Source organism: Capra hircus, chromosome 1, assembly GCF_001704415.2.
Source record: "Capra hircus breed San Clemente chromosome 1, ASM170441v1, whole genome shotgun sequence".
NCBI lineage: Eukaryota > Metazoa > Chordata > Mammalia > Artiodactyla > Bovidae > Capra > Capra hircus.
Window position 1 is genome coordinate 135,183,234 of NC_030808.1, and position 27,129 is coordinate 135,210,362.

At 40.1% G+C, this 27,129-nt stretch overlaps 1 protein-coding gene across 2 annotated transcripts in view; it reads right to left on the minus strand.

Annotated features, from left to right (window-relative positions):
* The window catches only part of LOC102172488 (inhibitor of carbonic anhydrase), a 45,312-nt gene continuing 36,704 nt past the window's right edge, over positions 18,522-27,129 (minus strand). For both annotated transcript variants that reach the window (XM_005675553.3, XM_005675552.3), the window contains exons 14-17: positions 22,879-22,943; positions 21,951-22,135; positions 20,113-20,299; positions 18,522-19,285 (exon numbers count right to left, since the gene is read on the minus strand). In XM_005675553.3, the coding sequence (XP_005675610.2) occupies positions 19,251-19,285; positions 20,113-20,299; positions 21,951-22,135; positions 22,879-22,943 (472 nt within the window). In that variant the 3' untranslated portion in view covers positions 18,522-19,250. The remainder of the gene's footprint in view (positions 19,286-20,112; positions 20,300-21,950; positions 22,136-22,878; positions 22,944-27,129) is intronic.

A 27,129-nucleotide genomic window follows, 5' to 3' on the forward strand; every position in this document is an offset into this window, starting at 1 on the left:
GGTCAAATATTAGAAATGTAATTGAGTTAGGCAGTGTTTCTGGATACAAGATAAATATGCAAAATCAACTATATTTCTATATTCAAAAATTTTTAAGAAATGCTATTTAAAATAGTATAATGAAACCTACTCTACCATCTATTAACTCTCTCTGTAAACCTGAGTCTCTTCACGTAGAGACAGGGAATGATGATGAAGAACATCAACCTCACAGGGCTACAAAGATGATCGAGCCAAACCAAGCGTTTGCTGAGCCTCATTTTGCTGACCCACAGTGATGTGGCTACATGTCATGTGATCACTGCTGAGTTGGATGTGACTGGGTCTCTAAGGAAACACAACTTCCACTCACTTCTGTTTCCAGCAGAGTCTGCTTCCAATCTGAAAATTAATTTGCAATATGGTTTCTTCTTGGGCTTCCCTGGTGGCTCAGAGGTTAAAGCGTCTGACTCCAATGTGGGAGACCTGGGTTCAATCTCTGGGTTGGGGAGATCCCCTGGAGAAGGAAATGGCAACCCACTCCAGTATTCTTGCCTGGAGAATCCCATGGACAGAGGAGCCTAGTTTTTAAAAAATTGCATGCTCTTTATTCCCTGAAAGGAACTTGTGATTTAAGCAGCAATTTAGGCATTTGGAGAAACATTGGATTTTCTTGAGCTTCACAGAAATGGACAACTTTTAAAATATATTTTTTGAGACTTTATCTGCATCATGTTTACACGTGAGACCTCTGAGGCAGTGCAAAGTAATGGCCGAAAACACAGATTGCTCTCTGGAAGGCCTGACTACCATTTACTAAATGTGCCTTTCTGACAAGTTACTCTCTCTGGGTCCCAGTTTAAACCTCTGTGAAACAGGGGTAATAAAGTACTTAATTCATATGAAAAAAAAAGTATAAGAACTACAACTGTCCAAGAATAAATCTATCAAAAGATGTTTAAAATTTTTACACACCAAACTATAAAATATTGATGAGAAAAATTAAAGAAACTCTGAGTTAATGAAGGGCTATACCCAGAAAATGTAGTGGTGACCCAATATTACAAAGATTTCAGTTCTTCTCAAATTACAATATTTAGGTTCAATGCACTCCCAACCCAACTCCCAAGAAATTTTTTTATACTTTTTGGTGGAAATTGACAACATAATTCTAAAGTTTATAAAGAAATACAAAAGACCTTAAAGAGACGTTTGGTTGATTGTGCAAGTTGTAGCATTCCAAAATTAGAACAGAATGCATTTGATTTTTCTAAATTTTTCTGCCAATTCTAAGTACAGACATCTGAAATATAATTGTCATGTCTATATAATTCAGGTGTTCATTATCAATAAAATTACCTATGTGCTTTCTGTAATGATACTGGACTAATAGTATGAGTGGAAAAATATATACAGTCCACTAAATAAGTATTTGTAAACATACATCTATACTAGTTCATATTCTACAAGGTCACAATCACCCTGATACCAAACAGGCAAAGACAACACAAAAAAAGAAAATCACAAGTCAATATCACTGATGAATATAGATGCAAAAATCCTCAACAAAATTTTAGGAAACAGAATTCAACAACACATTAAAAAGCTCACACACCATGATCAAGTGGGATTTATTCCAGGGATGCAAGGATTTTTCAATATATGCAAATCAATCAATATGATATACCATATTAAACTGAAAGATAAAAATCATATGATCATCTCAATAGATGCAAAAACCTTCAGCACCCATTTATGATATAAATGCTTCAAAAAGTGGACATAGAAGGAACCTACCTCAACATAGTAAAGGCCATATATGACAAGCCCACAGCAAACATTATTCTCAATGGTAAAAAATTAAAAGCATTTCCTCTAAGATAAGGAATGAGACAAGAGTGACCATTCTCACACTGTTATTCAGCATAGTTTTGAAAGTCCTAGCTATGACATTTAGAGAAGAAAAACAAATAAAAGGAATCCAAATTGGACAAGAAGTAAAACTCTCACTGTTTGCAGGTCATATAATACTATCCATAGAAAATGCAAAAGAAGCTATCAAAAAATTACTAGAGCTAATCAGTGAGTTCAGTAAAGTCATGGGATACAAGGTCAACACACAGAAATCACTTACATTCCTATGTACTAACAATGAAAAATAAGAAAGAAAAATTAAGAAATCAATCCCATTTACCATTGCAACAAAAAGTATAAAATATCTAGGAATAAACTTATCTAAGGAGGCAAAAGAACTGTACACAGAAGACTATAACACACTGATGAAAGAAATCAAAGATGACATAAACAGATGGAGAGATATTCCATGTTCCTGGGTAGGAAGAATCAATATTTTGAAAATGATTATACTACCAAATGCAATCTACAGATTCAATGTGATCCCTATCAAATTACTAATGGATTTTTAACAGAACAAGAAAAAAAAAGAATCACAATTCATATAGAAACCCAAAAGACCCTGAACAGTTAAAGGAGTCGAGAAAGAACACTGGAGCTGGTGGAATCAACCTTACTGACTTCAGACAATACTACAAAGCTACAGTCATCGAGACAGTATGGTCAGTACCACACACAAAAAAGAAATAGAGACCAAAGGAACAAGACAGAGAGCCCAGAGATAAACCCTTGCACTTTATTTTTTACAAAAGAGGCAAGAATACACAATGGGGCAAAAATAGCCTCTTCAATAAGTGGTGCTGGGAAAACTGGACAGCTACAGACAAAAGAATGAAAGTAGGATACTTCCTAATGCTATACACAAAGGTAAACTTAAAATGGATTAAAGACCTAAACGTAAGACCAGAAAATATAAAACTCTTAGAGGAAAACACAGGCAGAACATTCTATGACATAAATCAAAGTAAGAAAGTCTGTGACCCACCTCCTTCCCACCTCCTATAGTAATGGAAATAAAAACAAAAATTAAACAAATGTGACCTGATTAAACTTAAAAGCTTTAGCACAGCAAAGAAACTACAAACAAGTAGTTTGTAGTTTGTCTACAAAGACACCATTAGAATGGGAGAAAATAATAGCAAAGGAAACAACCGACAAAGAATTAATTTCCAAAACATACAAGCAGGTCATGCAACTCAATAACAGAAAAACAAACAACCCAACCAAAGAGTGGGAAAAAGACTTAAACAGACATTTCTCCAAAGAAGTCATACAGACAGCTAACAAACAATGAAAAGATGCTCAGCTTCACTCATTATTTAAAAAATGCAAATCAAAACCACAATGAGATACCACCTCACACCAGTCAGAATGGCCATCATCAAAAAGTCTACAATCAGTGTTGCAGAGGATGTGGAGAAAAGGAAACCCTCTGGCATTGCTGGTGGGAATGTAAATTGATACAGCCACTATGGAAGATAGTATGGAGATTCCTTAAAACATTAGGAATAAAAAAACTATGAATAAAACCACCATATGACCTAGCAATCCCACTCCTAGGCATATACCCTGAGGAAACCAAAATTGAAAAAGACACATTAACTTATATGCAGAGTACATGATGCAAAATGCCAGACTGGATGATGCACAAGCTGGAATCAAGATTGCCAGGCGAAATATCAATAACCTCAGATACGCAGATGACACCACCCTAATGGCAGAAAGCAAAGAACTTTCTTGATAAAAGTGAAAGAGGAGAGTGGAAAAGTTAGCTTAAAACTCAACATTCAGAAAACTAAGATCATCGCATCTGGTCCCATCACCTCATGGCAAATAGATGGGGAAACAATGAAAACAGTGAGAGACTATTTTTTAAGGCTCCAAAATCACTGTAGATAGTGACTGCAGCCATGAAATTAAAAGACGCTTACTCTTTGGAAGAAAAGCTATGACCAACCTAGACAACATATTAAAAAGCAGAGAGATTACTTTGCTGACAAAGGTCCATCTAGTTGAAGTTATGGTTTTTCCAGTGGTCATGTATGGATGTGAGAGTTGGACTATAAAGAAAGCCGAGCACCAAAGAATTGATGCTTTTAAACTGTGATGTTGGAGAAGATTTTTGAGAGTCCCTTGGACTGCAAGGAGATCAAACCAGTCAATCCTAAAGGAAATCAACCCTGAATATTCACTGGAAGGACTGATAGTGAAGTTAAAACTCCAATACTTTGGCCGCCTGATGAGAAGAAGTGACTCAATGGAAAAGACCCTGATTCTGGGAAAGATTGAAGGCAGGAAGAGAAGGGGATGACAGAGGATGAGATGGCTGGATGGCATCACCTACTCAATGGACATGAGTTTGAGCAAGCTCCAGGAGTTGGTGAAAGACAGGGAAGCCTGGCCTGCTGCAGTACATGGGGTCACAAAGAGTCAGACATGAATGAGCAAATGAGCTGAACCCCAGTGTTCATTTCAGCACTGCTTGCAATAGCTAGAACATGGAAGCAACCTAGATGTCCATTGACAGATGACTGGGTAAAGAAGCTGTGGTACATATATACAATGGAATATTGCTCAGTCATAAAAAGGAATGCATTTGAGTCAGTTCTAATGAGGTGGACGAACCTAGAGCCTACTATACAGAGTGAAGTAAGTCAGAAAGAGAAATATAAATATCATATACTAATGCATATATTGGAATCTAGAAAGATGGTACTGATAAATTTATTTGCAGGGCAGCAATGGAGAAACAGACATGGAGAACAGACCTATGGACGTGGGGGAAGGAGAGGAAGGAGAGGATGAGATGTATGGAGAGAGTAACATGGAAACTTTCAATACCATATGTAAAATAGATAGCCAATGGGAATTTGCTGTATGACTCAGGGAACTCAAACAGGGACTCTGTGACAATCTAGAGGGGTGCAATGGAGAGAGAGATGGGAGAGAGATTTAGGAGGGAGGGGACATGGGTGTACCTATGACTGATTCTTGTTGATGTTTGACAGAAATCAACAAAATTCTGTTAAGCAATTATCTTTCAATTAAAAAATAAATGAAGTGGCAAAAGAGAAGCAAATTAAACTCTTTACTAGTTATGGTTTAGGATGTATTTCAGATTCTTCTCCTCTTTCTCCTCCTTCTTTTACATAGACATAGGAAATTTTCAAATATACATAGAAAATGATGTAATAAACTCTCATGCACACCTTACCTGGGGCTTCCTTGGTGGTTCAGCAGTAAAGAATTCTGTGGCAATTCAGGAGATGCAGGTTCAATCCCTGGGTCGGAAAGATCCCCTGGAGAAGGAAATGGTAGCCCACTCCAGTATTCTTGCCTGGGAAATCCCATAGACAAAGGAGCCTGGTGGGTTACAGTCTATAGGGTCGCCAAGAGTTGGACATGTCTGAGCGATTAAATAACAATAACCCTTATCCAACTTCAACAATTGTCAACATTTTGCCAATATTATTTCATCTATCCTCCCACTTCCCACCTTTTTTCTAGAACAGCAGACATTGCATTATTTCACCCACAAAATGTGTGTCTCTAACAACTAAAGAACTTTTAACATATAACCAAAATGTTTATCACATCTGTCAAAAGATTAATTATTCCATATTATCATCTAATTCCCAGGGAATATGCCAATTTCCCTGGTTGTCAAAAAATTTTTAAGTTACCTTGTTCAAATTAGAACTTAAAATAAGACCCAGGGTTTGAATTGGTTATATACCTTAAAACTCTTCTACTCTTTTCTTTTACCTTTTATGCTAGTTACTTGAAGAAACAGCATCTTTTGTTCTTTGGTATCTCCAATATTCTGAATTTGGCTTATGTGATTTAACATGTTATTTTGCATTTAACAGCATTTTACAGAAAGTCCCTCAATTTGGGTCTGTCTGAAATTGCTTCATGATTTCCTTCATGATTTTTGCAGCAACATCACAGAAGTGATGCTGGCTTCTCAGAGTATTGCACTAGAAGGAAGACAATAGTAATATGTCCCATTATCATTTCTGTTGACTTTATTTGCTTGGTTAAGGTGGTGTCTGACAGGTTTCTACACTGTAAATTTTCCTTTGTAATTAATGAGCAGTTTGTGAGGAGATACTTTGAGACTACTTTTCTTCCTCATCAAACTTTCATCCTCCAGTTTTAGTATCCATAGATGATTCTTGCCTGAATCAATTATTACTATATTCATTGTCAAATAGTGATTTTCTGAATATATCATTCCTTATACATTTGTCGACTGACATTTTGAAGTAAACAAGTACTTCTCTTTCTCCATTTACTTGTTTTTATCAGCATGGGCTTAGGGGTTTCCTTTACATTCAGTGGGTTATAATACATTTCTATCATTCCTTTTCCCGTTTTTTATTGTGGTTAAGAAACACATACCATAAAATTTATCATCTTGGCCATTTTAAAATGTACAATTCAGTGGTATTAAGTACATCCATACTGCTGTGCAGACTGCCACCACCATTCATCTCTAGAACTCTTCATCCTGCAAAATTAAAACTATACCAAGTAACCAATAATTCCTCATTTTTCTCTACTTCCAGCCCCTGGCAACCACCTTTTTACTTTCTATCTCCATGATTTTGACTACACTAAATACTTCATTTAAGCAGAATCATATAATATTTGCTTTTTGCTTCATCCATGCTGTAGTATATGTCAATACTTTCCTTCTTTTAAGGCTGAAAAATATTCCATTGTGTGTACATATCATATTTGCTTCTCCATTCATCAAGCAATGGACACTTGGGTTTCTTCCACACTTTAGCTATTGCAAATAATACTTCTATAAACCATGAGTGTATAAATATCTCTATGAGACCTTGCTTTCAATTCTTATGGGTATATACTCTGAAGTGAAATTTCTGGATTATATGGTAACCCTGTATCAAAATTTTTTGAGAAATTTCCTTACTATTTTCCACAATGGCTGCACTACTTTACATTCTAACCAACAGGGTTTTGATTTATCCACATTCTCACCACTTAAAATATTCTGGTTTGTTGATAGTAGTTTTCCAATGCCTTCAGTTCAGTTTCAGTTCAGTCGCTCAGTCATTTCTGACTCTTTGTAACTCCGTGAACTGCAGCACGCCAAGCTTCCCTATCCATCACCAATTCCCAGAGCTTACTCAGACTCATGTCCATCACTTTATATTCAATCTATCTGTGTCTTTGGATCAAAGTAAATCCATTCTAGACAATGTATTATTAGATCTTTTTTCCCCATTCTGCTAATTTCTGTCTTTTTGTTGGCAAACTCCAATACTTTGGCCACCTGATGCAAAGAGCTGACTCATTTGAAAGACCCTGATGCTGGGAAAGATTGAGGGCAGGAGGAGAAGGGGACGACAGAGGATGAGATGGTTGGATGGCATCACCGACCCAAGGGACATGGGTTTGGGTGAACTCCGGGAGTTGGTGATGGACAGGGAGGCCTGGCGTGCTGCAGTTCATGGGGTCACAAAGAGTCAGACACGACTGAGCGACTGAACTGAACTGAACTGAAGTAACATGCAAACACTGCTCCTTTACAGCTCCATTCCCTACTCTTCCAATAGTTTATTTCACAAAATCGCATCTTTATACACTGTGTTTGAAAACATAGACTAATAATTGATTTTGCCTTGCATGTGTGCTAAGTCACTTCAGCTATGTCCGGCTCTGTGTGATGGCCTGAGGTCTGTCAGGCTCCTCTGTCCGTGGGATTCTCCAGGCAAGAATACTGGAGTAGGTGGTCATGCCCTCCTACAGGGGATCTTGCTGACTTAGGGATCAAACTTGCATCTCCTCAGTCTCCTACACTGGCAGGCAGGTTCTTTACCACTAAAGCCACCTGGCCTCATACATACAGAAAACAAAATAGGGGATTGCACACCATTGTTAAAATAATACTAGCTTCTATAATCACTCTGTATCTTCTTTTAATGTGACCTTTATTTCTGCATAAGGCTTCAAGTTATTGTCTGGTGTCCTTTGATTTCAACCTGCAGGATCACCTTTACTATATTTCGCAGAACAGATCTAGTGGCAACAATCGTCCCTAGCTTTTGTTTTTCTGGGGCTATCTTAATTTCTCCCTCACTTTTGAAAGACAATTTTGCTGGATACAGGATTCTTGGTTGATCGTGCTTTGCCCTTTAGCACCTTAAATATTTCAGCCCACTGCCTTCTGACCGCCAAAGCTTTTGAGGAGGAATTTGTTAATAATCTTGTCAAAGATTGCTTGTATGTCAAGAACTTCTTCCCTCTTGCTGCATTCAGGATTATCTTACTGTCTCTGGCTTCTGATACTTTGGTTTTGTCTCACTGTGAGTCCTGAGGTCACCCTACTTGGTGTTCCTTGAGATTGTTGGGTTTATATTCATATCTTTCATCAAATCTGGGAGATTTTTGACCATGTTTTCAAATATTCTCTCTGCTTCTTTCTCTTCTCCTCTGGGACTCCCACAAGGTATATGGTATTCTGCATTATGATGACCCACAGTTTCCTTATTCTTCATTAACTTTTCCTCTATATTTTTTCCTTTGTTCCTCAGACTCAATTTCAGTTCACTGATTCTTCTCCCTTTTCAAATATGCTTTGAATTCTTCTAGTGAATTTTGTTTCAGTTATTATACTTTTAACTTCAGAAATTCTAAGTTTCTTTTTAGGTTTTCTATCTCTTTCCTGATATTTCCACTTTGTTTATACATCTTTAAAAAAAAAAAAACTTCCTCAACATCTCCTTTTAGTTCTTTGAGCATTTTTAAAGCAGCCATTTTAAAGTTTTTGTCTGGTAGATCCACCATCAGGTCTTTTTCAGGGACCTTTTTTGTTGATTTTTTTCCCCCTTTGAATGTTTCTTTGTACGTCTTGTGTTTTTGTTGTTGTTGAAAATGGGACGTTTGAATTTAACAATATATTAACTTTGGAAATCAGATTCTCCTTCTTCATTGGGGTTTGCAGTTTTGTTTTGTTTTTAAATGGCTATGTACTATCTCTGTGCCAAGAATCAATCAGAAGTACAAAGTTAAGGTCTTTTCAGGTATTTTTGATCCCACATCTCTCCCTGTGTATGCACAATGACTTCTTAATTTCCTCTGACTATAAAGTTGCTTTTTAAGTCTTAAACGCCTCGCTCTCAAAAGGGAGAAAGGGAGAAAAGTGAAAAAGTGTGATAAAAAGATTGTTGTTGTTGTTTAGTCTCTAAGTGATGTCCAACATTTTTGTGACCTCATGGACTATAACCCACTAGGCTCCTCTGTCCATGGCATTTCCCAGGCAAGAATACTGGAGTGGGTTGCCATTTCCTTCTCCAGGGGATTTTCCTAACCCAGAGATTGAATCCAAGTCTCCTGCATTGCTAGTGGATTCTTTACCACTAAACCACCTGGAAAGCCCAGGTAAAATTATGAATGTGAACGTGAAGTCGCTCAGTCGTGTCCGACTTTTTGCGACCCCATGGACTGTAGCCTACAAGGCTCCTCTGTCCATGGGATTTTCCAGGCAATAGTACTGGAGTGGATTGCCATTTATATTGGCCCTTGAAATTCTCTGGAAGTCACTCAGTGGAGGAGGGTCTTGCAACAAAGAGGTAAAATACAATAACAATGACATCCCTCCTCTGTACCTGCCCCTCCATGTTCGTAAGCAACTATCAATGACCCTAACATTAGATTCTAAATATTTCATAACAGAGTCCTTATTGCTCACCTTGATTCCACAAGCTATGCGCAAGCTGCTCCTGGAATACATGCACAGCTGTCCGATGTGGGGCAGTGGGGATGGAGATAGGTAGCCATTGCTAAGAACTGAAACTGACCAAAATTAATAACAATTTACCCTTTAAACCTTCCCCTAGAAGTTGGAAGCCTCCAAAAATACTTAAATCAAACAATTCTACTAGTGCAATCATTGTTTGAGTAGGAAGACTGATTTTTGGTGTTTTATACTCTGCCATCTTCCCAGAACTCTACTCCTCATTTATTTGGATGATCAGACGGTTGTGGACCTTCAAGCTTGCTCCTGTGTATTTTTTACAAGCCTTATAATTTTTCAAGCACTTCACTTTTTGGCAGAATATGACATTCAGCCCTATCTCACACTTTCCCTATACCAGTTCTAGACTCTCTGTTTCATCTCATTTCTCTAAGAAACTTTATCATTGTAGTATAGAATGGTATTTAGGAAGCAAAATGTGGGTGCTAGGTATGGGAACTGCTTGGGAGAGAAACTGATAATAGGGTCTTTCAACAGACATATATAGATATATCTTAGGTATAGATATGGATCTCCATACGAACACACATCTACATTCATTTCTCTCTCTCTCTCTCCAACCATGAGTTCACACTGATTCCTGCAATTCAAGTTGATGCTACCACAAGTCTTAGTTTTCTCCCTCCGCGTATTTGTAACTCCCTTCTCCTTGACCTAAATATTCTCAATATTTCTAGCCCTTGTTCCCTTCCCCTATATATTATCAATCTCCTGATCCTCCAACTGCCTCTTTGACCCAGTCTCTCAGGCTTCACTCCCCCCGACACACTCAAGGAAATGAAATGAATGAGAACAAATATTTATAACTGAAAAAAAACAAAGAACAAAAAGAGAAGAGAAAGAGAAAAGTAGAGAAAAGTAAAAGGAAGAGGAGCCTTTTTACCTGTCTCCATAGTTAAACAGTATTCTGTGAAGGGCAGAATGAAGGATCATGTGTGGAATGAGGAATAATTGAACAGAGATAGTCAGCACTTTTCACCATTAAACAAAGCTCTGGACTCTTTCTCCTCAACCCAATCATTCTTCTATAGAGTATTGGGAGAGTCTAGCAGATGTTTCTCCTTGCTTCAAAAGTCAAAGATATCCATTCTGCAAGCAAAAAATCTCCTAAGAAAACCTTTTCCTTATCAGTATAATGTTCAACCTAACCTGGCCAATCTGACCTCTAGGCCAATAGATGCACAGGCCACTGACCCTGGAACTGAGTGGACTCTGGTCATAGGCAAAGGGACAAAAGTCTCTGATCAAAGGCAGGCATGCAGGAAAAGTTGGTCTTCTCTGGTGTACTCTTTGCAGAGAACTCGGACAGATTTGCCCAAGATGGGAAAGCAGTTAGACGTTAGGGGCAGGACGCAGTTTAGAGCTCCATGATAGGGCTGATTTCAGGCAAAACTGTGAAACAGGCAGGATCTGTCCCAGGGTGGAACTGTCCAGAGGTGACTCCAACAATTGACTTCTAGACCACTCAGTGGGATAATATGGAGGGGAAAGGAAGCCTGGGAAATCCTGAGAGTTCAGTATACAGTGGGACAGAACACCAGGGTATCAAGGAGTCTGGATTTTTAAATAAAGGAAGAATTTCAGACAGAAGAATCTGCTCCCAGAAGTGGAGTTAATTCCCAGATTTGAATTTGGAAATCATCTGCCCAATGCTGAATAAGAATGTCGTGGTGATAGCAGTAGGATTAAGTCAACATGAGAAATGATCACAGCTGCAAAGATTGGGACAAGAAGGGAATGAGACCCTGGTTCTCCCTAACTAGTGTGGTTTGATCATTTGCTTCTGCACTTTCACTTCTATTCTACCGAACAGACTTTCAGTTGTTTAGTGAGTTAGGCAAGTTAATCTAACTCTCACTGCCTCAGTTCCTTACCTAGAAAATGAGAATAATAATATCCACTTTTGTAGGGTTATTATGAGAACTAAATTAGCAATTGAGGTAAATCATCTACTACAGTACCCATCACATTATTTTCCTTATTTTTATTTTTGTCATGACCAATATCTTCCCCTTCAATTTATGTTTGCACAGTGCTGTGACCCCAGCTCCTCAAGTCATACCACATCAGGGAGCCCTGAAAGAATACCGACCAGTAAATCCTAGACAATGTATTATAAAGAATATAGCAAACAGATGCTGCAAACCTTTTTCTCCTTATGCTAGTTACGTATGCACACTTTTTATTCACTTGTCCATTATTGAGGACAGATGTTGGGTATTATGTGCAATCTGTGGAACAAAATGGATATGAAATTGGAGTCAGGGACTCCTGGTTTTGAATCACAGGCCCCTTAGAAAATACATGATGCTGCACAGGTTACTTATCTATTCCTAGCATCTGTTTTCTCCTTAATAATAAAAATATGATCACCTACATTCTTGGGTCATTTTGAAGATTACTTACAGTGCTATTAAGGTACAAGTCCTGCCTGACATGTAGCAGTCACCAATAAATGGCAATGCTATCATTATTACAGAACACTCAGCATAGACTGCTGCTGCTAAGTCGCTTCAGTCGTGGCCAACTCTGTGCGACCCCATAGACGGCAGCCCACCAGGCTCCCCCTCCCTGGGATTCTCCAGGCAAGAACACTGGAGTGGGTTGCCATTTCCTTCTCCAATGCATGAAAGTGAAAAGTCAAAGTGAAGTCGCTCAGTCGTGTCCGACTCTTTGCAACCCCATGGACTGCAGCCTACCAGGCTCCTCCATCCATGGGATTTTCCAGGCAAGAGTACTGGAGTGGGTTGCCATTGCCTTCTTTGTAACATAGACTAGGTACTAACAATACATTCAGTGAATTAATGAAGTGACTTCACATAATTTCTTTATGGCACCTTTCATTGTTAATGGACTCTTCAGCAAAACATATTCTATAAGACCATCCAGTACAATGATCTTGTTTTATAGAGAGAAAAACTGAGGCCCAGCCAGAGGACATAAGTGGTAGGGTACCCAGCAAGGCAGACAAAGCCGGAAACCAGAACTTTAGACTCAATATCCTGAGCTATCCCCACCAGCCTGTGACATGCTTTCTTGAAAGTTGTTATTCATAATGTTTTCTAAGTCATTTAGGGATTTCACTTCCCATTCTCATTCACCAAGAGAAGCCAAGTCTCAAGACCTTCAAATGGGCCATGAGAAGTGGCTGGTGAAGCTGGGCAAAGTCTGGTGCTCCGGGGGCAAAACAAACAGATAGCAGATTTCCTCTTCTGTCCGGACAGCAAATGCCATTGTTTGATGTTCCTGCTCTGCATGGGAAGAAGATGGCAAAGTCCACCTTGTTTCTCAGCTGTCCCAAAGTAAACCTCTGATCTTTACAGATTTGTAGAAACTTGTGTCAACTGTTGATATCTACAGTTGAATTATCTTACTCTTTTAATTGTCATAAATGTTCCACAGATAAATGTTCCTTTAACATAAATATATGCAACTTGTGCAACAAGACTTATTAACCCCACAGGATAGCATCAGCCTGAAAGCAGATTAAGCAGCCTTTATCCCCATTAACTCTAAACACCCTAGGGGAAGGTGGTGTGAGGTCGTGGAAGAATCACTGGACTGGAGGTATAAATTACACACCAAGGTGTGTGTGTGTGTGTGCGTTACTAGGGTGAGAGTCCCAGGACTTTATTAATCCTCAAAAGGGTCCATTAGTACCTCAAACATGTTAAAATACTAAACATTAATAATCTGCTCTGGTTTGCTTTCCAAGTGATAAGGTACTTGATAGCTCTTTCCCGATCAGGGAGAGGTCCCTGTTGGACCAGAATCTTCAGGCTTCTGCCTCAGGTCTATTCCACTGAAGACTGCATGGGTGGCTCTCCTGGTGGGGGAAACTGGTGGTAGAAACTCAAGCCAGTCAGAGGCCATAGTTACTGTGTAAAGGATAAAAGCCCCCGTGTAAAGGATAAGCATGCCTGTGGCTTCCTAGGGATATCTTGCAAGGAGATAACCTAGGACCAGGTGTGAAAATACCTTTCCCAATCAAGGAGGACAAAATGACCTAGAGCCGTCTGGAGCAAGAGACCACTGAGAGTGGAATCAAATTTGTATAGGAAAAGGAAAACAAGGAGGAAGTAAAAAGAAGGTCTAGACCGAAAGTGGACAAAGACATAAAACCAAGAAACCCAAGAAAGCACGGAACTATGTTTTTGAATAATGCACAAAACAACAAAAGATGGAGCTCTGTAAAGTAAGAAATGTTTTCTTGAAAATAGCCTTATTCTAAAAGCTCAGGAAAGCAAATTTCACCTAAAACTGAATAACAGAAAGTATCATGGTCAAATACTATATTAAGTCATTACCAAAAATTAAATAAGATGAAAAATAACATATCTACAGACAATAAAGCAAGCCAGAAACATGTATCCACAAAATATCTAAAATCTCCAAGCTACACAAAGTATGGAGAGAGCCAGAAACAGTAAAGATGTGGGTAAATATTAAAGATTTTTTTTCATTTTCTGTTGTTGTTCAGTAGCTAAGTCATGTTAGACTCTTTGCAATGCTATGGACTGCAACATGCAAGGCTTTCCCTGTCCTTCACCATCTCCCAGAGATTGCTCAAACTCATGTCCATCGAGTCGATGACACCATTCCAACAATCTCATCCTCTGTTGTCCCCTTCTCCTCCTGCCTTTTATCTTTCCCAGCATCAGGGCCTTTTCCAATGAGTCCACTCTTCACATTAGGTGGCCAAAGTACTGGAGCTTCAACTTCACTATCAGTCCTTCCAGTGAATATTCAGGATTGATTTCCTTTAGGATTGACTGGTTTGATCTCCTTGCAGTCCAAGGGACTCTCAAGAGTCTTCTCCAACACCACAGTTTGAAAGTATCAATTCTTCGGTGCTCAGCCTTCTTTATGGTCCAACTCTCACACCCATACATGACTACTGGAAAAACAATAGCTTTGACTATATGGACCTTTGTTGGCAAAGTAATGTCTCTGCTTTTTAATACACTATGTAGGTTTGTCATAGCTTTTCTTCCAAAGAGCAAGCGTCTTTTAATTTCATGGCTGCAGTCACCATCCGCAGAGATTTTAGAGCCCAAGAAAATAAAATCTTTTGCTGTTTCCATTGTTTCCTCATCTATTTGTTGTGAAGTGATGGGACTGGATGCTATGATCTTAGTTTTTTGCATGTTGAGTTTTAAGCCTCTTTTACCTTCATCAAGAGTCTCTTTAATTCCTCTTACTTTCTGCAATAAGGGTGGTGTCATCTGCATATCTGAGGTTATTGATATTTCTCCCAGAAATCTTGATTTCAGCTTGTGCTTCATCCATTTTGGCATTTTGCATGATGTACTCTGCATATAAATTAAATTAGCAGGGTGACAGTATACAACTTTGATGTACTCCTTTCTGTCCAGTTCTAACTGTTGCTTCTTGACTTGTGTACAGGTTTCTCAGGAGACAGGTAAGGTGGTCTCATATTCCTATTTCTTCAAGAATTTTCAACAGTTTGTCATGATCCACACAGTCAAAGGCTTTAGCATAGTCAATGGAGCAGATATTTTTTCTGGAATTCTCTTGTTTTTTCTATGATCCAATGGATGTTGGCAATTCCATCTCTGGTTCCTCTGCTTTTTCTAAATCCAGCTTGTACATCTGGGAGTTCTCAGTTCACGTACTGTTGATGTCTCGCTTGGAGGATTTTGAGCATTACCTTGCTAGCATGTGAAATGAGTGCTACTGTGCAGTAGTTTGAACATTCTTTGGCATTGCCCCTCTTTGGGACTGCAATGAAAACTAACCTTTTCCAGTCCTGTGGCCCCTGCTGAGTTTCCCAAATTTGCTGGCATATTAAGTGCAGCACTTTAACAGCATCATCTTTTAGGATTTGAAATAGCAGCTAGAGCTATTTCAAATTCATTTTTAAATATCGTTAAAAGGTAACTGACAGCTTGATGTAAAAATATCACTTTCATTATTTTGTATATATTTTATTGTGGAGTTTCTAACATATGTAGGAGTGAAATGTCTGCTAATAAAAGCACAAAAAATAAAACAAGGAAGTCAGGGAGGTAGTGCAGCTAGCTTGTGCTGGCTTGCAAAGGCTGACTGTGTATCTCTTCTCATCTCTGACATTACTTTGATAGTTTGAAATCATCCATGGCAAGAGAATGTGCTCTGTGAAACTGGCAAATAATACCAATCTGGGCCCTTGTTACCTTGAACATCTGGTTGTTAAAAGTGTATCCACACTCCACTGGTGAAGGTAGAGCTGCACTATTGCAGGATCTTACTGGGTTGGCCAAAAATAAGATGTTACAGGAAACCTAAATGAACTTTTTGGCCAACCCAATACGTTATCCACAAAGTGATATAAAGTTATTTGATGCCAGTCTTAAGATAAATACGTATATTACAAACTTTCAAGAAGATATTTAAAATATCTTTTTATTTATAAAGTAATAGTTATTATTATAGAATAACAAAGAAATAAAATAATAATAAGCCAATAGAGAATAATAAACTAATAGAGAAGATAAAGTGAAATACTAAAAATTATTCAATGAATCCAATAGAAGGCAGAAAAGAGGAAATAAGGAACAAAGAACAGATGAGACAGAAAACAAATATTAACAACTATGTTATATACAAATGAACTAAACACTTCCTTTAAAAGAAAAAAGAATGTCACACTGAATGAAGAAAAAAACAGCTATATGTTCTTTATAAGAAGCCCTCCTTAATAGAAAGAAACATGGATTAAAAGCAAAAGAATGTAATAAAATAAACCAAGAAGAAACCATCAGAAGAAAGAGTCATATTAATATCCAATTAATAAACTTAAATAGAAAAAGTGTTACTGGTCAACTAGGGACATCTCATAATGGTAACAGAGTCAATTCATCAAGAAAGCCTAACATCCTAAATGTGTATGTACCTAACAAAACCTCCAAATATATAAAGCAAAATCTGATCAAACTGGATGGAGAAATGAGAAAATTCATACTTTTTGTTGGAGAGTTTAACTGTCTTCTCTCAGTAGCTAATGCAAAAAGTTGGTAGAAAATGAATCAAGGCAAACAATTTGAATAATAACTTGAACCAACTTGACCTAACTGCTACTTATAATACTCTACTACATGTTACAGAACTATACCAAACAATTAAGAATATCTATTTTTTTTTAAAAGTATACCTGGAACACAGAAATAAACTACAAAAGCATATCTGGAAAATTGCCAAATATTTGGAAATTAAAAATAGCTTTTAAATAATCAACAGATCAAAGAAGTAATCTTTGAAAAACTAGAAAAAATTTACCTCAGTGATAATGAAAATGAACATATCAAAATTTAAGGATGCAGCTAAAGTAGTGCTTGGATGGAAATTTATAATTTTAAGTACCTGTATTAGAAAAATAAAATGTTCTAAACATTGATCTAAGCCTGCGCCTTAAGAATCTAAGAGAAAAAGGAAAAATAAATGAAAAATAAGTAGAAGGAAGGCTAAGAACAGAAACTGAGATTAAAAAATAGTAGTGAAAATTTATTAAAAAATTAATTTTTGAGAAGTTCAAGAATATTGATAAAGCTATAGCTACATGGGTCAAGGAAAAAGAGAGAAAATACAAATTACTAGTAGGAAAATGGAAGAAGAGATATCACTAGACATCTCACAGATACTAAAAGAATAAGAAAATATTTTGAACAATTTTATGGCAAAAATAGACAATTTAGATGAAACAAATTCCTCAAAACACAAACTTTGCCATTGTCTATTTTTCACTAGTTCTTTTTAAAATCTAACAGGTTTTTCTTTGCTGTGTTCATTCATTTATTCACTCTTTCATTTATCTATTTTTGGCTGTGTGACTTGCAAGATCTTAGTTCCCCGATCAGGGAGCAAACCCGGGCCCTTGGCAGTGAAAGGGCAGAGTGCTAACCATTAGAGGGCAGGAAATTCTCCTTCAGGCTTTCATTTAAATCCTTAGGCCTGTTTATTACAACTGTGTAAAGGTCATTGATTGAATACAATCATCTCTGTGGTTTCTAGGTGTGTTTCCATTGGTTGATTTTTTGATGACTCTGGGTCACATTTTGAGCTTCTTTGCACATCTAACAATCTTTCCATGCCACATCTAGATATTATGCATGCCATCCTGTTGAGATTTTCTTGTATTCCTTTAGTGAATATTGAGGTTTATTTTAGAGGACAGTCAACCAGGTGACTTGCAGATCTGGTTTATCCCACTAGGGCTAGCGTCACTCTCAGTAAGGACAGTTATGGAACAGGCCTTAATCTACAGCTATTTCACCCCAGCTGCCTTCAGTGAAGAGCTCAGGTGTTCAGTGAGGTCTCTTTACACTGGTTGGCAGGACCGTAGTTGATTCCTGGTTTTATGGGAGCCCTGGGCATTGCTCAGCTTCTAGATCTCTCATAGTCATTCTCTGCCTAGCCTGACAGACTTCAGTTTCATTTTACACACAGGCAGATGAGTATTTGGCCAAGCATTTCAAGCAGATTCCAGTACGTATCTCTGCTGTATGCCAATCAAGTTCCAGTCACTTTGGCTTCCCCAAACTCCTATCTTTGTTCCTCAACTCAAACGTGATGGGCTCTTGTGGGTTCCTCCTCCCTTTGCTGTCATCTGGAAATTTCCTCTAGGCAAAGACTAAGGCCATCACTGTGCGCACCACTTTTCTTTGCTCTCTTTCAAGGATCATATAGTCCTACACTATTATTGTCCAGTATTAAAAACATTTGTGCAACATGTTTTTCCCCAGTTTTTTAGTTGTTTATGGAAGAGGAGCCAATTCTGTACTGGTTACTCTTTCACAGGCAGAAGCAGAGGTCCAAACACCAAACTGTACTTCACAGTATATAACTTGGATTCCCACACAATGTTTATTCCACCGTAGGCTGGAATCATGGTAATAACAGAAATGGTAAAATCTCTGGTAAGAAACTCACTTAAGGAAATGTAAATCACACTTTCAACAAATTGACTGAGGAACGATAGTAGGATTAGATTTTTACAGGAATTTTGATATTTTTCAATTAGTCAGATCAGGAGTTTAATTCTACCTGAAATTATGAATTTTAAATGCATGAATATACTTTTAAAATGCACAAACTCATTCTTTCTTCTTTATTTTCATTATGTAAGTCCTTGATACTGTGCATACTGATGCTTTCTTTGCACACGTATGATCACCACTCAAAGACTTCCTTCAGACAGATTTATTGCTTAAATTCAATTTAAGTGAGTTGACTCTTGGGTAAAATAATCAAAGAATAGACAGGGAAGTTGGCTTAGTCTTGTAGAGGTCTTTAAAATACATATAATTTAATAAATACTAAATTTTCACAAGCACAATTCTAGTATAAAGAAATCATTCTCTTGCCCTCCCCCCAAAAATCTGAGAACATTTCATGGTTTTCTGAGAAGACACAATAATTTTTATTCATTCCAACTTTTGCATCAGTTACAGTATACAATTATAAAGATAAGTGATGTTAACACAGACCCACCACGCAGGCAAGTGAGGATGTGACCCCACTGTATTTTCAGGCTCTGAGCATCTCTGTGTTTGCCCACTTTGATCAGTTTTTAATTTCCATGGAATGTGCAGGCATCCAGAAGTTCTGTGAGAGGTAACATAAGAGAAAGATCGTCAGGTACTGCCTGTGCTTATTAAACATGATCCTTTTCCTATCTTCTAAAAGTAAATGGTAGATAGTAAAGATTTCTTTAACATTTCTCTCGTGCCTCTAACTGATGTCAGTGTTATTCTTACACATCTACATTTTCCTCTCCTGCTCTCCTCATCTTTAACACATGATATAATTTAACAAAAATTCAGGCACACTCCCGATAATTTGATTATTCCAGGCCTAATTTTATTTCTCCAATTTATTTCTTCCTGAGGTAGCTGTGCTACCTCATTTCCATACTACACAAAAATAGAAATGATACACTTAGTGCTACTTCTACGTATGTATATATGTAGAAATGGCCTGCTTAGTGCTAACACTTTGTTTCTATTAAATTGTATAAAGTATTATCTATACGTTTTACTTAAAATCTTTGTGAATTGGTCCTCTGTGAGTGGTATATATATGTCATTTCCAACCTTCTCCCTACACTGAAATGCTAACACACATTTTCATTCTAGTAGCCAAAGAAAATGGAAAAGGACATGTAAGCAAGCTCAATTTGCAAAAGATCTCTAGTTCTACTGTACCCTCTGTCTCCTTCAAACAATTTGGCCTTTTCAGGTAGTATCTTATACTGTTGCCTAATTGAGTTGCTTCCCTGGTAAGCCTGAATCTTCCTGCAGGGCCAGGAGCAAGCCCTCTGAATCTTTATGCTCCTATTGGTACTGGCCCAGGCTTGGCACAAGGTCATCTTTAAGACAAACATGTTTGCCTTGACTCACATGTTACTGCTCCTCGGTGTTTATTCTACTCACCAGAGGGTAAGCAATGCCTCACATTAGCAATAGCCTGAAGATACTCTGGCCCTAAGTATTTTTGGTAAGTTGTTCTGTCCTGAAGGTTAGCCAGACATTCTGTGTCATCACTGAAGAGCAGGTCCTTGGCTGGGGATTTAAACAGCTGAAACATCATGTATTCAAACCCATTTCTTCCGAAGAGCTCCTGGGTCAGACAGACAGACAGAAAATAAGCGGCCAGCAGCCTGGGCCATGTGTTCTGCATCAGAAGCCCCAAGTCTGCTGGACTGCTCGGCTCCAGCCCCTGGCAACCCTGGGACACAGCAACAGCTTAGGAGGCACTGGAACAAAATGGCAAAAAGTTCTCTGGGTTCAAAGCCAGGCCCTAGCTTTTCCTATCGTGTGACTTAAGAAAAGTCTTGACTGAGCTCAGTGAACTTCAGTTTGTACATGTGCATGCTCAGTCGCGTCTGACTCTTTGGGACCCCAGGTACTATAGCCCACCAGGCTCCTCTGTCCGTGGGATTTCCCAGGCAAGAATACTGGAGTGGGTTGCCATTTCCTTCTCCAGGGGATCTTCCCAACCCAGCAATCAAAACTGCATCTCTGTGCCACAGTGTTTCTCACTGCACCCAGGTGGAAACACCTGAACTTCAACTTGCTCATTTGTAAATGGAGGTAATTACATTAGATACTGAGATGATACATGCAAAGAGTGAGTGTGTTAGTCACTCACTCACGTCCTACTCTTTGCAACCCCATGGACTCCTCTGTCCATGGAATTCTCCAGGCAAAAACACTGGAGTTGGTAGCCATTCCCTTCTCCAAGGGATCTTCCTCACCCAGGGATCGAACCTGCATCCCCTGCATTGCAGCCAGATTCTTCACTATCTGATAAAGAACACAGGGAAGCCCAATGTATGTAAAGCAATTGCTAAATAGAAAGAGCCCCAAGTTCACTGCTCTATTACTATCCCACCAACAACTGGTGGATGTTTTCAACTCTCTGAGTCATCTTTAGATGTTTTCCTGTGACCAGATCCCTTGCTACCTTGCATCTTCTGTTCTCTGAACCTGACCCAGACACTGATCATTTTCATTGCTTCCTGCCCCTCCCCCCCACTTCCTTTGTAGCAGAGATGGCAGCTCACCCTGGATGGAACCATCCCTTCAAAAGCCCAAGTCCAAGAGCCTCTTGTATTGCCAGCTGCCTCTGGGTCATCACCCTTTAACCAGGACGTGTCGACAGCATATGCTAAGATATAGATTACTCATCTGGGGCTCTTCCAGAAATAGGATACACTAGGGCAAAAGGCAGATGAGGCTTTGGGTTCCTTAAGATCATCTGATTCAGGCAGCCACTATTCCCTAGGGTCAGCCCTTTTTGGCTGCCTATAGAAGTCATGAGTTATCTGAATGTTGGCTCTTCGACTTTCATGAAGCCCAAAACAGTGCTCAGCCTGCCCAGCTTCAAGAAACACAGTGAGATCCTCTTTTGGTCAGGCAGAGTAACCTCTGTTCCACCTTTCCAACATGTAGCCCTAGCCCTGCCTGGTGGGAAGGGCACCTGGGTTGACTCCCTTATTTCCAGGACAGAAAAAGCCCAGGAGGTACCATGGCTCTGCTCTTTCTCAGGGAGACACTTGAGATACCCATGTGTTTGGACTCTTCCAGTCCACTGGGATACCCTAGACAGCCCCAGAACAAGAAGTGAGCACAGCCACCAGCCTCCCACTTTCATCAGAGGCAGGCTCCACTGCCCAGGGAGAAAGAGTGCAACTGGGCTGGGGTGTGTGTGTGCAGCTCTGCAAGTGAGCTGAGCATCCATGTGGGGGATGAGGACTGAATTCCCACACCTGTTGGTTGAAGAGCATTCTGCGGACAAAATCTGCCTTATCTTTCCTCGAGACCACAGCGTGACTTGGGACTACGGCCAGGTGGCAGCTCTGAGCCTCAGTCACAGGCTTCCTAGAGCCATCAAGGCACAGCAGCTGGAAGTCCTCGGGTTTTAGATTCTTCGCCCAGGCTTCAGGGTTCTTTCCTGGAGAGAGAGAGGAGGTGGAGGGGTCACAGCTAATGACTTTAGTCAAGGCACCCTCACTGAGGGGTGTTACTGACCACCAGTGCCTGGGGGAATCACAGAGGCACAAAGAAAACAATAAAGGCTTTACAATAAAACAGAAGAGAAACATTCATAAACTCTTAAATTCATGTATCAGTCCTGTTAAAGGCAAAGATCTCCTCAACAGGCCTGAAAAGTGCTAGTCAAAAAAGAGAAGATCGACTGATTAAACTATATTAAAATGAAAACTATATTAAAATGAAGAATGTTAATCAAAAGACATCATTAAGAAAGCAGGGAATTTCCTGGTGGTTCAGTGGTTAGGACTCCAGGCTTCCACTGCTGGGTGCAGGTTCAACTCCTGGTGGGGAACTGAGATCCCACAAGACTCACAGCAAGACCAAAAAAAAAGAGTGAGAGGCAAATATTTTCAAAGAGGGACAAGATATGTGCATTACATATAGCTGACAAAAACTTGAAAAAAAGAATGCCTAAAAATCAAGACAGCCAGACGTGCTTCTATGGACTGTGGCCTTTGTGTGTTTGTTGGTTGGGTTCAAGGCCAATGTGATAACCAACCCTGTCCAGTCTGACCAGACATGAAGAATTTTTTCATTCCCTACATAAAAAAACGTTAGGACCAACATGACTGCCTGGGGACTGATTTCCCAGGAAGGACTCTGAGTTTTCCCGAGGGAGGAAAGGACAGTGCCGGTCCATACCGTCAGTGTTCTGCAGGACCGTGGGGTGCTTCACAAAGGCCACATCTCCCTTCTCAACGAGGCACCTGCACAGAGAGGGCCAGGTCAGCAAGGAGGACCCACGGAGGCAGGAGAGAGCCGCTCCAATACGGAATCCCTGGGAGCTCCCACCCCCTCCCCCAGGCAACTGGGCGCATCTAACACGGCCGCTTACTCCACACACACTGCTCTAATGTCTGCCATCCCCCTGGTAACTTCAGAAGAAATGTCATAGAAAAAGAAATCTGCTTATTTTGATTCCACTGTAGATACCCATTGCTTGCTTCCTTAAACAGTGATTGGTTTCTCCACGGGAGATGCTTGTGTTCTCCTATTAACCGTGCTATCCAAAGATAATTCTCTGGCTGGATCAAAACTCACGTCAGAGATTAAAATCAGTGTGGAAGATGTGATTCTGAAGGAGTCTTGTCACACCTTATGTGTCTACGCAGCCTTAGCAAAAGTTAATGTGCTTGTATCACGAGATATTTTTCATGCTTAATCTCCTGAAAAATGTTTTCAGCGTTTGAGGTGCATGCTTTGGGAGAAACGTTGAGCACACTAAAAATAAGTTTTGCGACATTCAGTCAGTTGGAAATTGATATTATTAATTTTTAGGAACACCTTTCCAGTTTTCTCTGTCCCATCATCAGGCCCCTCTACCCTTCACTAAAATCAGTTACTCCCATCAATTTTCCTAAGCAACCTTGTCCTATTTCTTTGTCTTAACAACCTCCCCCCAATAATCCCAGTCCTGAACGAGCCCAGTCGTCTGTCTCAGGTGTGTCTGCACCTCAGCAGTGATGTAGACGAGAGCTCCGTGATCCTTAACTTCACCTGGGCATTCTGGCATCCCTTCTCTACTCTAGACCTGTGACTCTCTCCAAGAGTGGGCTGGACCAGCAGCATCAGCAATGCTGGGAATGGGTTATAAATGCACATTCTTGGGCCCTGGACCCCCTGGCTCAGGAAATCTGGAGTGGGGTTCAGCCCTCTGGGTTTGAATAAGCCCTGTGGAAGTGTGTTCAAGTGAGTATAAGAGGCCACTGCCTGAGATAGCTTCCCCATGACTCTTTGTGACCCCATGGACGGCAGCCCACCAGGCTCCTCTGTCAATGGGGATTCTCCAGGCAAGAATACTGGAGTGAGTTACCAGCCCTCCTGCAGGGGATCTTCCCAACCCAGGGATCAAACCCAAGTTTCCCGCATTGCAGGCAGATTCTTTACTGTCTGAGCCACCAGGTAAGCCACTCTACAGAGCAGGAACCCCAAAATGTTCTCACTTCCTGTAAACCTCTGTCTCTCCATACACCCCTCCACAACACTTACACTCTGTCATGTACTCTGGGTTCGCAGAAGAAATAAACAGATCCTCACGTGAGCTTCCTTTCAGCATCCTTCTGTTGAATCTGGCAGCCCAAGACTCTAGCACTCTTCTGCCCTCCAAGAACGAAGGAGGGGTGTAGGCCTTCCTCCAGCTAAAATCTCCTCCCCAGGGGCTTTGCACCCCTCCTTGCCCCACACTCAGGCATTTTCCACAGCAGTCATCCTCTTTCCCCTCTATAACCTTCTTCACTGGGTTCTTTCCATCAGCATTTATGCTTCTTTTAAAAAATAAACAAACAGTAAGCCTTGCCTTGACCCTACACTGCCCTTATCAACAGGCCTCTCCCCTAAAGTCATCCAAACACCTAAGAGCGTCATAGCACTTACCATCAGCATTCCTGCACATGACTCCCTGACCCTTGCCAGTCATCTTAGGGGACTAACTCACTATTGAATCTGCTCCCGCCTGGGTCACCGGATCCCATTCATTGTACTTGTTTTACTTGATGTCCCAAGTCCATCCTTTCTCCAGTGATCTTAATTGTCATCTTTGTTTTAGATTAAACATATGTCTATGTATCTGTCTTGGAAGTCTTTTCTCTTCCACTGATTTGTCAGTCATCACATACCAGCCTGTATTGATCACAGTAATAAGTAGTACTGTAATGTGATTTTTATATCTAAGAACACAAAATTCCCTTTGTGTAACATTGTTTTTTAATTCTTGGCTCTTATTTGGTCGACCAAGTGTTAAAATTTTTCAAGTTCTGACTAGGCCTCCCCATCCCCTTCAATCCACCTGGTCACACTGCAAGCAACTAGGACTTCACAACACAACTTCAGGGCGTGAGTTGTGTGATCAGGAAGATTTCCTCTGAACTGGTCACCCTCACTGTTGAGAATCACCCTCACTGCTGGGTTGAAGCTAGACTGTGGTGGGGGAGGGGGAGAGGGCAGACACATGGATTTCTGTTAGGGGTTAAAATCTGGGGAGAGACAATGGTGGTTTAGATCAAGGTGGTATCAGCAGAGATGGGTGATGAGGTCAGTTCTCGTTACCCTTTGCAGGTAGAGCTAACATAATACGATGATATAGGGTCTCAGAGAAAAAGAGTAGACATGGTTAATACGCATCAAGACTTTGACTTTTTCCAAAAGGAAAAGCAGAGTCGCCTTTAACTGAGATGGGGAAGACTGCAGGAGCTTTGGGTGGGAGTGTGTGAAATTCCAAAAGCTCAGTTTGGGACATTTAAACTTGACCTGGTGATTAGACATCCAAGCGGACGTGCCCAGTAGGCAGTTAGATGTATGAGTTTGGAGTTTCATCTGGTGTTTTCAAGAGATATCTGAAGAGGAACGTAAATTTGGGAACTGTCAACATAGAACTAGATGGAGGAGAAGTGGGCATCAGAGGATGAGATGGCTGGATGGCATCATTGATGCAATGAACATGAACTTGGACAAACTCCAAGAGATGGTGAGGAACAGGGGGGCCTGGTAAGCTGTAGTCCATGGGGTTGCAAAGAATTGGACATGACTAGGTGACTGAACAACAACAAGAACTAGATAAAACCACTGAAGTCTGAGCATTAAGAGACAAGACCAAGGCTGGTGCCCCGGGGCTCGCCAATACGTAGAGGTCAGGGAATGAAGCAGAACCAACAAAGGGGCTGAGATGCAGTAACAGGATAAGAAGGAGGGAATCCAAGAAAGTGTGGTGTCCTGAAGCCAGAGAAGAAAATGCATCCAAGAGAAGGAAGAGACGGGTGGTGCCAATGATCTGGGCTTTGGATTTATTTGCAACACAGAGGTCCCTGGAGATTTAAAAGGACTATTTCAGAACTTCCCTGGTGATCCACAGCCTAAAACTCCTTGCTCCCAATGCTGGGGCCCAGGTTTGATTCCTGATTACAGAACTAGATCTCACATGCCAGAACCAAGGGTTCACATGCTGCATCTAAGGATCCCACATGCCACACCGAAGACCCCATGCAGCCAGATAAATAAATATATTTTCTAAAAGTGTAGTTTCAGCTGTGTGGTGGCTGGTGGTGAAAGGTTGTTGCTGACCCACGAAAAGACGCCTGGATTCTTGGCCTCCAGAAGAGAAGAATTCAATCTGGGGCCAGTGACGAGGCGTGACTGCTCAGAGCTTTTGTGCAATGGAGTTTTATTAAAGTATAAAAGAGATAGAGAAAACTTCTGACACAGATATCAGAAGGGGGCAGAAAGAGTACCGCCTTGCTAGTGTTAGCAATGGAGTTATATACCTTTTAATTAGTTATTACAATGAATCAAAAGAATGTCTCAAGTTTGTGAAAATTTTACCAGACCTACTCTAGCAATTTACATTTTAGGATAACAAGATTAGAATTTGACAATAGAAAGATCCTCCAGACCAACTCCCATAATATACATTCTAACATATCAGGATTAGTCACAGGTTTTCAGGAAGGAGAAACTGTCCTCCAGCCGGATACATTGTTGTTGTATAATCTCTAGTATAGAGTTTAAACTGAGTTGTGTAATTGACTAAGACTAAGGAATGCAGAGGGAAAAAAAGTTTGTCCTTTTCTCCTTGAAAATTCCAGATCCCCAGTCTTCACTTTGAGAGCCCCAGACCCCTTTCTCCTCCTTGGGGACCCTGAACTTCTTATCAATCTGCCTAATAATTGACTCTCTGCGGTGGATGGGGGGTCAATGCAGGGGGAGGGGGCGGCAGATATGGTGGGAATAATCTTCCCACTTGCCAACAATGGGGAAGAATGTCTTCTGCAGATAATTTAAATACAGTAATGAAAACCAACTCCATTGGTTGGGGAGGGAGAGGTGAACAGTTTCTTAAACTAAGTTTGGGGGCGATTGAAAGGAGAGAAACTGAGCTGAAGGACTCAGCTCCGGAGAAAC